Source organism: Periophthalmus magnuspinnatus, chromosome 12, assembly GCF_009829125.3.
Source record: "Periophthalmus magnuspinnatus isolate fPerMag1 chromosome 12, fPerMag1.2.pri, whole genome shotgun sequence".
Classification (NCBI taxonomy): Eukaryota; Metazoa; Chordata; class Actinopteri; order Gobiiformes; family Gobiidae; genus Periophthalmus; species Periophthalmus magnuspinnatus.
In genome coordinates, this window is record NC_047137.1 from 69170 (window position 1) to 83604 (window position 14435).

Below are 14435 nucleotides of genomic sequence, written 5' to 3' on the forward strand. Positions count from 1 at the left end.
AAACAAGCTAAGTTAAGATGATAAACACCACTTAAAACAATTAGTTAGAATTCGCTAAACGTAAATTACGTTAAAAAGTCACGCTAAATGATACAGGCGTTACGTTATTTCGCAATAGTTTTGAGCCGTTTCCGTAGCCACTGCCTTCTCATTCTAACTTCAATGGAAACTTGATGACTTTCTTACCTTTTTACGGAACTATAAAATAAACAAAGATGAACAGCGCTAGATCGAAGAGGATGAACGTCCAGAAGTCGAACCAGTACGAGTGTTTGGGCAATAAATCCGCTAAACTCCTCGATGTATACATTTTTTGGCCATCGGACTTGGTCACAGGAGAAGCACCGGGAGCCATCTTGGGACGGTGGAAGTTGTACCGGAAATACCGGCAGAAAGCGGTATAAACACGTTTCAAAATTATGTATGTATGTATGTATGTATGTATGTATGTATGTATGTATGTATGTATGTATGTATGTATGTATGTATGTATGTATGTATGTATGTATGTATGTATGTATGTATGTATGTATGTATGTATGTATTTTTATAAGTTTACTGTCAATTACATGTTAGCATATTATTTAACTATTATAAACGTTCGAATATTACTGTAGCTGATGCCTGGTAAATTAACAAAATTCCAACTAGATGCTTAATATATTTTATAAAACAGGTATATGAGGTATATGTGACCGGTGGACTGCGTTGTGTTGTAAGGGTGCGGGTGGTGATGTGTTCAGGAGCCACGGGACACAGCGGGAACTTTGGAGTCAGTTTTTAATCTGTTCCGTAAAAATGATAAAACTTTATCAACATGTGCCGCTACACAATGGTCCAGCCCACAATATAACACAGAAAACAATAGACAATATTAACATCTCCCCGCATTTGCTCACATGAACAAACAAAAACAACAAAACAACACAGGAGTTCAATATTAACTTAAATGCAAATAAAATATAATCTCAGATGTAAACAAAAGTAAAGATAATCAAAAGAGGACACTTTGACATAGGGATCACAATAAATGACTGACCTCTTCCCAATACTGATTCGCAAAGGGAAGAGGCGGGAGTCAAACCCCGAATTTATACTAGGAGCAAGGCTAAGGACACACGAAGAAGAAAGCAAAACACAGAAGAAGTGGTTGGAGGACCAAGGCTGCACATAAAATCAAAACACCAGATATGGACTAAACTGTGACAAACAAAAGCAACATTTTGTGTAATTATACATTAATTATACATACATATATATGAACCGGTTACATATAACTTTTTATTTACCCTATCCCTATCCCTATCTATTTACCCTATATTACAGTTCTTTTTTTTATTTTTAAAGACAGAAAGAGATTTATACTGTTACTGTTACTATAAAAAGATTTAAAGTAACAGTTGTGGTTGATTTTACTGTTACTTTTTATCCATCCATCCATTTTCTTCCTCTTATTTGGGGCTGGGTCTCGGGGGCAGCAGTCTAAGCAGGGACTCCCACACTTCCATTACCCCAGACACATCCTCCAGCTACTCCGGTGGGACACCAAGGCGTTCCCAGGCCAATTGAGAGACATAGTCCCTCCAGTGTGTCCTGGGTCTTCCCTGGGGCCTCCTCCAGGTGGGACATGCCCGGAACACCTCCCTAGAGAGGCATTCAGGAGGCATCGCAAGCCATCGCGAGGAGCTGGTTCCTCTCAATGTGTAGGAGCAGCGGCTCCTCCCATGTGACTGAGCTCCTCACCCTATCCCTAAGAGAGCACCGAGCCACACTGTGGAGGAAACCCATTTTCGGCCGCTTGTATCCACTATCTTGTCCTTTCAGTCATGACAGTGGAGATGATCGTGGACTTCAGGAAAGTCACAACTCCCCTGCCTCCCCTCACCCTGACGGACTCCCCCATCACCACTGTGGACTCTTTCCGCTTCCTGGGCACCCGCATCACCCAGAATCTCAAGTGGGAGCCGACCATCAGCTCCCTCATCAAGAAAGCCCAGCACAGGATGTTCTACCTGCGGCAGATGAGGAAAGGCAAGTTGCCGGACCAGATAATGGTGCAGTTCTTAACGTCCATCCTCACCTCCTCTATCACTGTGTGGTTCGCTGGGGCCACTGCCAAGGACAGACAGAGACTGCAGCGCATTGCGCACTCTGCTGAGAAGGTGATTGGCTGCAGCCTTCCATCACTACAGGACCTGTACGTCTCCAGGACTCGGGGGCGAGCAGGCCGTATAGCAGCTGACACTTCTCACCCTGGACATGGACATAGCCACTTCCCTCTGGCATGAGGCTACGGTCCATTGGGACCAGAACCTCTCGTCATAAGAACAGTTTCTTCCCCTCTGCCGTTTGTCTCATGAACACTTTATAATATTTGCACAACTGGACACTTTATAATACCGGTCACTTTAATAAGTCATGTTTGCACTGTTGTTCTGATGCTGCTGTTGCATATATTTATATATTTATTTATTGGTTTATTTGACAGGGACAGTGTACATTAATAGCGTTGCTGCAAATGCACCAGAATTAGCCAAAAGGCCATTTTTCATCTGTTGTCCCTGGACAGATGGCAGACCTGTCTCCCTAAAAACAAGAGTAAAAATATTATACAGCAAAAATTACAATATACTATAGAAAAAACATTAAAAACAGATATAACAAACACTGTCAACAAAAGTGTTCAGAAAAGATAAACAAAACACAGGCATCATACAAGACAGTGCACAGCCATTCCACAACATCTAACTCAAGAGAAAACACAAATGCTCATCTAGTTAGTCAGGAGGGAGTCATTAGTATTGTTAATGCAGACATGTTTGATGTGTTATGAACCAGTTTTTTAAATGCTTTTTGAACAGAATATAGGTGCTTATTTCTCTGATGTTCTGAGGGACCAAGTTCCACTCCTGTGCAGCTGTCACTGAGAAGGCACTCTGACCGAAGACACTTCTCCTCAGAGGAACAATACAGTCGCCTCGGTCAGACCCTCGTGTTACCCTCTTAGAGCTGGTTCTTATGTTCACAAACTGATTGAGTGGAGGGGATGACAGACCATTAGTGATTTTATATATTAGACAGAGGTTTGAATACTTGATGACATTCTCCCAGCTTAACAGTTTATGCTTCTGTAAAATGGTGCAATGATGATGTCTTGAAGGTTTTTTATGTAGAATCTTGATTGTCCGTTTGTATAATGATCCAATGGGTTTTAGTGTTGTTTTGTTTGCCTGTGACCATGTTGTAAGACAGTATGTTATGTGAGAAAACACCATAGCATGCATGAACATTTTAGCTGCCTGCAGTGATACATGTGACCTAATGAATCTGAAATTGGACAAATTAAACTTTACACAGTTGCACACTTTTTTGATTTGTGATTTAAATGTTAGTTTTGAATCAATTAAGACCTCGAGATATTTGAATTCTGACACAACTTGTATTTTTTCTCCTGCCACAAAAACATCTGCCTGATTACTAGTATTTGTAATGTTTGATTTAGAAAAGAACATTGCTACTGTTTTATTTACATTGAGCTTTAAGGTGGACTGATTTAACCATTCTGAGACATGGGCCATGGATTGTGTAAGTTTATCAGCTACTTGAGTTGTGTTTTTACCATGTGCATAAATGACTGTGTCATCTGCATACATCTGAATGAAGGCATTAGAACAGACTGAAGGGAGGTCATTTATGTATAGAGAGAAAAGCAATGGACCTAGAATGGAACCCTGCGAAACACCAGTAGACAGAGGGAGGGGAGGGGAGTGGTAATTATCCATTCTGGCAGACTGTGATCGATTTGATTCTATCCATTTTATTGCATGTGAGGAGAAGTTAAACTTGGTCAGTTTGGTGGATAATATTTTATGGTTTACAGTGTCAAAAGCTTTTTTCAGTTCGAGAAACAGCACCAACCACACCACCCTTATCCAGTAAATCTTTGAGATTTTCAATAAAAAAAACAATTAGCCGTCTCTGCTGAGTGCTGAGCTCTAAAACCAAACTGCATGGGATGAAGTGAAAATGATGTGGTGAGATGTACAATGATGCAATGGCAATGAGTTTCTCTGCGACTTTGGACACCATAGGTATGATACTGATGGGCCTGTAATTGGAAAGTAATAATGTATCTCCGTTTTTGTAGATTGGGATTACATCTGATGATTTCCATTTACTGGGGTGATAGAGTGATATTTAGACCCAAGCATTCCAATTCATATTCACTGGACCATTGTATTTCCTGACACTGAATATTGTCTTTCATGAATATCATGACACCACCACCCTTTGCACCTTCTCTGTCTTTTCTAAATAAATTATAGCCAGGAATGGTAAGTGCTGCAGAAGGGGCATTTTTATAAAGCCAAGTCTCAGAAAGACAAAGGTAATCTAGATTTGAGTTGAGTAGTAGGTTCTTTACTTGTTCTGTTTTTGACATGATGCTTCTTATGTTTAAATGTCCGCCCAAAAGAACTTTGGGCAAACATTTAAACATATTTTCTACCTATAAGTATTTTATTTTATTTTTTAAGCATATCTTTTTCTAACTTTGTGCATGCCCTTATTTGTATTTATTCAGTGTGTTTTATGTTGCACTTTATCACCAAAGTAAGTGAACTGTGTTCACAAATGATGGCAATAAAAGGATTCTGATTCTGATGACCCAGCGCTCATGACCATAGGTGAGGGTAGGAACATAGATTGACCGATAAATCGAGAGCTTTGCCTTTTGACTCAGCTCCTTCTTTACCACAACAGACCGATACAGTGACCACATTACTGCAGACACTGCACCGATCCAACTGTCAATCTCACGCTCCATCATTCCCTGAGTCATGAACAAGACAACTGACAGGAGGGACCAAAGAGACAGTACTCGGGGAAAGATTTAACAATGTTTATTATCAGTTTTAAATGTGCAAATAAAGGTAGATTGATCAGGGAGTTGAGAGCAGGGTGTTTGCCATGGTCCAGGGGTAGAGCGTGAGCAGCGGGGTCTGAGACAAGGTGAGCAGTACCGGTAGAGGTGAGCTGGGTCAGAAAAGGTGAGATTCGTACTGGTCGTGGAGAGCAGGGTCAGAGAGCCAGGGAAAAGGATCTGACGAGGAGCAAAAATATCTAACTTAGAATGAGTCACAAAAAGCAAAAAGGTGAAACTGAGTCAAGCAGAGTTGTACCACAATGTATACGCGGACGATCTGGCGCTGAGTGTCAGATCCTGGCTCCCTTTGTCCTCCCCAGGTGCAGCTTGATTGCTGATTAGATGCAGGTGTGCACGGGAGAAGCCCAAATCTCCACCCAGCTCCAGGCTCACATACAGAAGGGAGGGGGGAAAACAGTGCAGAAAGGCAGGACAGACCTGAATCATGACAGACCCTGAGATACTTGAACTGCCTCACTTGGGGCAGGGACTCACCACCCACCCGGACTTAGAGAGGCTTATCCATGCATTTGTCTCCATAAGGTTAGACTACTGTAACGGCCTGCTCACTGGCGTCTCCAAACGAGCATTAAGACAGCTGCAGTACATCCAGAACGCTGCTGCTTGGGTCCTGACTAGAACCAGGAAGTACAAGCACATAAGTCCTGTGCTCAGGTCTCTGCACTGGCTTCCTGTAGCTCAAAGAATAGACTTTAAAGCAGCTCTGCTTGTGTACAAGTCTCTCCATGGCCTAGCACCAAGTACCTCTCTGACATGTTAGTGCCATATGAACCATCTCTGAAAACTTCAGGGACAGGCCTCCTGTGGGTGCCCAGAGTCAGGACTAAACATGGGGAATCAGCGTTTCAGTTTTATGCAGCTAAAACCTGGAAAAAGTCTTCTTGAAGATGTGAGACAGGCCTCTACTTTGACAATGTTTAAATTAAGGCTCAAAACAGTTCTGTTTAGCTGTGCATATAACTGAAAGGTTTTTATTCTGCACTCTTCTGTTTTAATGTTAATTTTATGACGATTATTTGTGATGATTTATGTTTTGATTTGTATGATTTTAATCTCCTTCTTATTCTGTAAAGCACTTTGAATTACTTTGTGTACGAATTGTGCTATACAAATAAACTTGCCTTGCCTTAGCCCGGCCAGGCCCCGTGGGGAAACACCCGGCCACCAGGCGCTTTCTCTCGAGCACCCACCCCAGGCCTGGCTCCAGGGTGGGGCCCTGGTGATGCCGGTCCAGGCGACGTAGCTGACCTTGCTCTTTCACTCGTCATAAAGGGTTACTGAACCGCTCTTAGTCTGACCGTTGGACCTGTTTGCCATGGGTGACCCTACCAGGGGCATGAAGCCCCCAACAACATAGCTCCCAGGATCATTTGGTACTCAAACCCCTCCACCATATTAAGATATACCTTTCATATCTGACAAAATACAGAGGCCATTTCACTATTTTTATGATTTTTTAAAAATTTATTAACATTGGTATAGATTAGACAATGTATAGGCCTATGTATATGTGTGCCTATGTGAGGGTATATGACAACATTCTATAGGTCAACATTCTATAGGTCAATAATATTAAAATTCCACATTGTTGTTATAATATAGCAAGGGTTGTATGGTCTAGTAACTAATATAAGGACCAGGTTCAACATTTGTGAATTTACCTTTTAGACATTTCATGGCAATGTGCAATGTAATCAAAAGTGAAATTGGGTTCTTCCCTCCATCTGGGAGTATGACATCCTCACATTTTAGAATCTGAAAATCACCAACTAACCAAGACAGATTGTGGACTGTTAATGTAATTCAAAATATAACATAAAATAATAAGTAACGACAGACTCATGTGTTTCTTGTGTGACACCAAATACCATTTATTAGGGCTTTACAAAGACTACAAAATCCTCCAGATGATTTAAATCACTGTCTCTGTCTATTTACATGATATGTTACATACAAATGTACAAAATATAAAACATTTAAAGACAAATGTTTCACCCAAAAAAAAGAAATAAACTTTCTCTCAAACCAGGAGAATGTAGAATTCATGAGGTGAGCTATAACCAGGAGAGACAATACGATTAGATAGTAATACAGTAAGTAGCGGTCCATGTATGGAGTCTCTGTGGAGAGCCCCCTCTCCACAGAGAGGTGGGCTCACGGGCGTTTAATGCTACGAAGTCTCTGGTCGTCACGGGAAGGCAAATCATAACGGTTTGGGTCAGGACTAGTCTATTGTGGTTCAGAACTGGTTTAGGGTTAGATTTGTCTTGGTTTAGTTCCAGATTAGTCTTGATTTAGACCTATCTGAATCTCAGATTATTCTTGGATATAATCCTGGTGTAGTCCTGGTTTAGTTCACTTGTAGTTTTTGTTTCCTAGTCCCTAGTTCCGAGGTTTAGCAATTGAGGTCTGTTTCTACTCAAGTCAGTTTTTTTTCCTCAAATTGATCGATCTTGATTTAATTTTTTCTACTTAATATTGGTTTCATCAACATAAACAAAATTAATTTGCCTTTTTAACATACTTTATGGGCAGTATCCACATTTATAATTCCAGGTCGTCTGCAAGTGATTTAGCACCAGGTTCTCCACAAACATGAGGTGCGACCTGTGTTGGCTGCGCCCCAACCCTGTCACAAATGGTTCTGCTCATCGATTTAGAGGTGTTCAGTCATAATCCCACAGATGGTAGCATCGCCCCATTGGGTCCTCAGCCAAGCACATGCACCAAATGTTGCAACAACACATCATCAGTAGGGTAAAACTAACCTGTCTCACGACAGTCTAAACCTACATTTATAATTAAATCTCATTCTCTGCACTCCAGCATAGATCAAACCTGAGAACCACAATAGGTCTGTTATTCCATAGAGACACAAGGCTAGACTCAGGTAGGGTTTAACAGAGGATTGTCCTGAGGAGGAGGTCTTATTTCACTTGTATTGGTCTGTGATTGGTCTGCATCAACTGGTTTAGCACCTGTACATTTTTTACAGTACATTTGAATAGCCTGTGTCTCTGTTATACACTGCAAAAAACGAGTTGAAATAACTTTAACTTTTTATTATTATATCATATTATTTTATTGATTTATTTATATTAATATTTATACTGGTTTTAATATATTTGTGCCATAATTATGAACTAAAGTGTCTTCCAGTTTTGTAAACCTTTTAGTGCTGTTGACTAAAGTTGACTTAAACACAAAAATTATGAAGTCATCGTTTCCATTTATAATTGTATGATTGGAGACTATTTGTGGCATGCCTCAGACCAGAAAAGTGCCTTTTTATTTTGCAACCTATTTTTATTTGAGTAACATTACATTTTTAAATAGAAAAAAATTATAACATGACACATTTACGAAGTCAATATCTGATTATTTTTGTAATTAGTGCAATTTTCTTACTACACTGGTGGATACAGTAATTTAGCTTGTCTAGTAAGAAATGTATGAACCCAGTCACCAAATCAATTGTTCTAGGCCGAATATGTAAATAAATCGAAAATCTCTATTCAACACATGGAGTAATTCCAGCTGTGTTTTTGCAGTGCACTGTCAGACCTATTGTGATTATAACAGTGGGGATATGACTAAGAATATTATATCAGAAGGACGATAGTGGAAAAAGTGCCTACACTCTGGTAAGTTAATTGAACTGTACATATCAACCATTCTGCATTTAAGCAAAACATCCTTACAAAACACACCACCATTTTGTTTTTTCTCTCACAATAATTTACTTTTAGCATATTGTAACATCAACAAGGGCAAAATGCATCTTTCGTTTCACTGTGCAAGACTCGAATATTTACAACCCCTTCCCCACGTGTACCTGTGCAACCCATTGATAAAAACAAAATTCAAAATGGCTTCCCTCCAAATACACGCATACATATATTTATATTATGAGTAAAGGTCTTTTTCTGAATGCAGCCCCTTTATAAAGCGTAAAACATGCTCCTCAGTCTATAGAAAAACAACCCCACACTGTTGTGCTCATGTAGATTTCAAGTGAACCCAGCTCAACTGGGCCAAAACAATAATAGCAATAAAAAAAATTAAAAAAAAGGTTTATCCCCACATTTTGAAAACATTTGTACAATATATTGGTCATTCACGACAGCTTGAACTGACCAGACGAAGAGGGGAGGAAATGTCTGTTACAATCATAGACAAAACAGGAAGTAGATTTTTTTTCATCACTGCAAACAGGTGTCCATCCAAAATGCTTGCACATTTAAGGCAGTGGAAAAGCACCAATAACTTTATCACCTTTTCATCCCAAATGTTAAAACCATTCCATTAATAGTAATCCCATTAATCGCAATTATTAAAGTACATTTTGTTAAAATTGTCCAACATTGATTTTTTTGGTACCATCTGGACCATTTATGCATAAAATAGTTAAGAAGACAATTTCAAGATTTTGTGGACTTCAATGTGGCACACATTGTGTTTCATTTTCCTCATTATAAGCGCCATTTTCAGGACTTCTGACCATTCCATTAGACAGTGGAGGTTGGTGTAGAGTTGCTGCTCTTCTACATCCTCTCAATGGGCAAGATTAGAAGTAAGCTTTTCTTTTTTTTTTTTTTTTTTTACATTTTACAGATCAGATTCCATACAAAACCAACACTGAAATGTTTTGTAATTCAAAGCTAAATATCTCTAACATCTAAGATTGAACATTTTAGACATAAAATTCTTGGTTTTCAGCTTTCTGTTAGATACAACATTAACATTTTTAATTTCAAACTGAAACTCATGGATCAGCCATATTAGACTACTGATACAATTTACTGAGCCAGGGACATTTTAATCAGAAGTGCACACTAGCATTTGGCATATATGGTAACTGTACTTGAGTAGGTTTTTAACTACTTTTAGTATAGTATTCTGTGACTAAAATATGTTATCAGTCTATCTATATCTTAAATTTAAATACTATGGTTTGGCTTCAGAATTAAAATGTTGTAACAGAAGCCATTGTATGCATCCATTTTTGACTGACTTCTTTCATTTAGTACAATAGCAAATGCAAAAAAAACAAGCCAGCAATGATTTGCAGTTTGCAGCCATAGGTGTAATAGACTAGAATAGTGTTAGTGGCTATGCATATTTGGCAGTAACTGTAAGGTGCACTGTGTAACTTTTCTGAAGGAAGGTACGCCAACTGCTTGTCTCCATGGTTACTGCTTTGCCAGAAATATTCTACAATATAGCAGTAGGTATCTCTATGGAGACAAGCAGGTGACAAACTAAGCTAGAGCTCTTTAGATCTATACAGTGGTAGATAACCCTGCCAACAGTAAAAATAAATATTTGTATTCACAATTAAAGCACCTGTAATTGAATCATATCTCCATGGAGACAAGCAGGTTACATACCCTCACCAGCACAGTGCACCTTTAAGGAAACATTGGCACTCGTCCGTTGTTCACAGTAACATGCAAGGACATTACAGATACTGATAGGTTGTGCTTGTATTTGAGGAGAGGGCAGAGAGTGCATTGGCAGTAGCTCCCCAGGGCCTATAAAACCACACAGCACCAAAACAGGACTGAGCCAAAGGCATTTGATTGGCTGTGATTGGGTGATGTCATAACTTTCAAGAGAGCCAACTGGTTGTTTTGTATTCTCAAATTTGAGGCAGTTCTGTATTATATTGATTCTATTGTATTTTTTTTTTTAAATATCCAAAAGGAAAATGCAAAGATGGAGAACCATGTTAGTGATTACATCAAGTATCTTACTATAAAATAGCCTTGACAATTAAAGGGGATGTACTCAATTTTCATGTAATAAGGTATGCATATATTGAAAGAAAAAATAAAATAAAATAAAAAAGATCTTAGGATCAAAGTAAGACTGCAATGGGCTATCTGCATCTAATTAAAATGCATTTTATCTTCTGCAACCTAAGAAATGCGCATTAGCATGCTAGTTGCTGTTTAAAATAAATTAGTTCTGTTACTTCTTCAAGACGGCAAAAATGGGCAAGATTAAGATTATAAGCCTCTAGAATGGTTTGATTTCGTCTGAAACTCAGCTGTCCATACAGCAGTCTTTTGGATTTGTCCAAAGTTCTGCGACCAAGTTTAATGACCTTTATTCAATGACATTGTAAAATAGATAATGAATCCACAAAATAAGTGTGTGGACCAAATTGCCTACATGAAATTACCAGGTTCAATATTTTTAGGATTTTCTCTTTGAATATTTCTTTAAAAAAAAAAAAAAAAAAAAAAAAAACTCTTCTTGTCTACTCTTCTTGTCATACTGTCTTCTTGCCAACTGTCTTCCATTTGAGCTTTTGACATCACTGAATGAGAGAATGTGAACACAACTTCCATTAAAATTTAAGTGCATTTGATCTTCACTTTTGTAAACAAAATCAACTAAATCTGCCCTATTTGTAAACACCAGGAGATAAAATAGAAAACATAACTGGGATTAAGTTGAAAGGATCCAGTTTATGTAGTTTTCTCAACATGCAGAATGAACAGTGTTGACAGCACAATCTAGTAGCCAACTGTTTTTGTCACATACAGCGCAAGTTTATATGTAAAAATTGGAGTTTCAATAATTACTTGTACGACAAAGACCGAGTGGCTGAGTCTGCTAACCAAAAGGTTTGTAGTTTAGCCCTCCACAGTGGAATGGCTACTGCGCGATACTTGCCTGTGATATCATTGTAACTTTATTGCAAACTTTTCATACAAAACTTTGGTGCTGTGTGATGTTGACTGGGTCTGTTGTAGGTCCCTCACTGGAACAAGACTCGGCTCCAACTCTCATTACAAACCGGTGGACTGGTGCAGGTTAGACTTGTCCCCCTGGCACAGGTGAATTCATAGAGCAGACTCCAGGGATGAGTCCACCTGGTCCTCATGGTGCAGGCAGATTTATATCATGCTAGTGGACTGGTCTTCCTAATGGATTTAAACTAGTCCTCCTGGTGCAGATGGACTAGTCTTCCAGGACTAGTCCTTGTGGCGCAGATTACTGGTCCCTCTGATGTAGATTGACTGATCTTTCTGGTGGAGGTTAGACTAGTCCCTCTGGTGCAGTTAGACTGGTCCCCCTGGCACAGGTAGAATGGTCCACCTGGTGCAGGTTAGACTAGTCCCTCTGGTGCAGGTGGATTCATAGAGCAGACTCCAGGGATGAGTCCAGCTGGTCCTCATGATGGCTGGTGCTGTCACTGTCGCAGCTCTGAGTACTCGAATAGTTCGCTGCCTCCTGGAGACGTAGCAGCATGTTCATCTGAGGGGGGCACACACAGAAAATTGAGTCACTATCTAAAATGCTTTAAAATATATATCATTGTCCTTGTTGGGAAATTTGTACTTAATTGAAATGATACCGTGACTAATTGCCATCAATTTAAATTGTAATTTTGATTTTCATTTTGCAATCCACAATTCAAAACGATCTTTGGACCTACCGTTTGTTGTACCATTTTTGAGTTGAGTTAGAAAACGTGTTTTTCTTTGGACTTTGTTGATCTGGACTTAGTTATAAAATAACTACCATATTTTTTGCTCTAACAAATTGTCCTTCTCATCCTGTCCATTATCAGTGCATGTATGATGAGTTTTAGAGATCCTCCACAGATGACATTTTAAATCCCCTCAAAGAGTAACGGTTTGTAGTTTTAGCCTTTTACTTTTTACAACCAAACTGATCAGTGCATTTGAGCAGTTAAAAGGCAGGACTCCTTACCTTTGCTCTTGTTTTAATATTTGTCATGATGCCTGTAGTATCTGGCCGTATCCCAATTCGCCCACCTGGCCTTAGAATCACCATTGGAAGGGCGGTTCGAAGGGCAGTTACGTAATTTCCGCCGCGACAAGGGCTGTCCCATTTCAACCCACCCTACTGAATGCGGCCGACAAACCTGCCCTTTCCTTTCCACCGTTTCCATGGAGATCGGACGTAACCGGAGCGTGCATCCGTGCACACTTCACGCACTTCTATATCCCATCATGCACCGCGACTACGCAAGAAACAGAAGAAAATGGAGTCCGTTGTGCAATACACGTTCAAATGTCCGTACTGGTTTACCTCATCTACAACAGTGTGACATGAAACTGTTAAATCTGAATAAAGATCTGTACAGTGTGTTTGATGATTAAAAAGGAGTTACATGGAATAAAGGAATGTGCAGTTATTGCTAGACAATAAGAAGACATTATTATCATTAAAAATTATTACTGCAATAAGAATAATGTAAGAATGCTTGTTTCTATTGTAAGCGTCAAAGACCAAGAGACTGAAATGCAAAGTCAGAAGGGTTTAATGAGTTGCACACAGGTAATGTGAACAATGAAGCAACGGACTCTGAGGAAAGGACAGAAGAGAGTCCTGAGACGTGCACAAAATCTTCATGAGTTCCGTACATTCCATAGGTCTGCGCCCCTCGTGGGCACATGTCATTTACTTTCGTGTTAGTAAATCAAGACACTAGCTTGATGTAGCGCTGCACTGCTAGAAAATACCTTATAATAATCAGATGAAAAGAACTGGCACGGCATAGAAGGGAAACCCTTCTACTGTTATTAAAGTGGTGTAGCCACTGGCCAAAATACCGAACCATTAAACTGCAATGTCCCACTATATGTACCACTAATCAGTGTTCTCTGGTTTATAGACTATGAATGTTGAAATGATATTGTTACCTCTGTCTCTGTTATTACGTTTTCACAAGGTATATTTTGTTTAAGTTATGAAGTAGCTACAATTGAGTAAAAAAATCACCTCGAACGTTATATTTGCCTATTGATATTCAATCTAAACAGAAAGAAACGGCTGTGACGAAGACATCTTGACTTTTTTTCTATTAAATAATAAATCATTAAAAATAACATACATAATGTACGTATCGTACGCTCAAAGACAGCGGTGGAAGTGCGGTCCCACTTCAGCAAGATGGCGGCTACACTGAGGAGGGCAGATTCTCGACCGGAACCTTGAAACTACACTTTTGAAGAGTACTTCGGAAGGACCCTTGAAGGGTGCATTTGGCGAATTGGGACACAGCCGCTGTCTCCCTGTCCCGGTCTCGTCCCGATCCTGTCCTCGCTCTGGTCCTGGCTTTCCCGTCCCCGCTCTGCACTACGCCCGTCTGGTCTGCCTCCCGCTCCCTGGCTCCCCGTGTGTGTTAAATGAACTATTAAAGACTGAAATTCACCATTTTGTAAATAAACACTGTCAACTTGCCCTGAGTCTGCACTCCTTGGTCTGCACCCACACTAGCCGTTATGACAATATTCCTAATAATTCTGAAATGTAGCGGTGCTTCACTGCTTTTAAAGTGGTCAAGTCTAGACACTACATTAGCATAACTGGCTAATTCAGACTAGATATTTTGGGATGGCTGCTTTTAAACTGCAATATTCAAGATAAGCTTTTAATCATTATGCATTTAGATAAGCCTGTGCAATGTTTGAAGAAATTGCATCTCTATAGGTAGTTTTATAATGTA

At 39.6% G+C, this 14435-nt stretch overlaps 1 protein-coding gene across 5 annotated transcripts in view; it reads right to left on the reverse strand.

The window, feature by feature from the left end:
* Positions 1–11211: 11211 nt before the first annotated feature.
* nav3 (neuron navigator 3) overlaps positions 11212–14435 on the reverse strand; it is a 460146-nt gene continuing 456922 nt past the window's right edge. For all 5 annotated transcript variants that reach the window (XM_055225660.1, XM_055225659.1, XM_055225658.1 and 2 more), the window contains one exon: positions 11212–12214. In XM_055225660.1, coding sequence (XP_055081635.1) covers positions 12095–12214 — 120 coding nt within the window. In that variant the 3' untranslated portion in view covers positions 11212–12094. The remainder of the gene's footprint in view (positions 12215–14435) is intronic.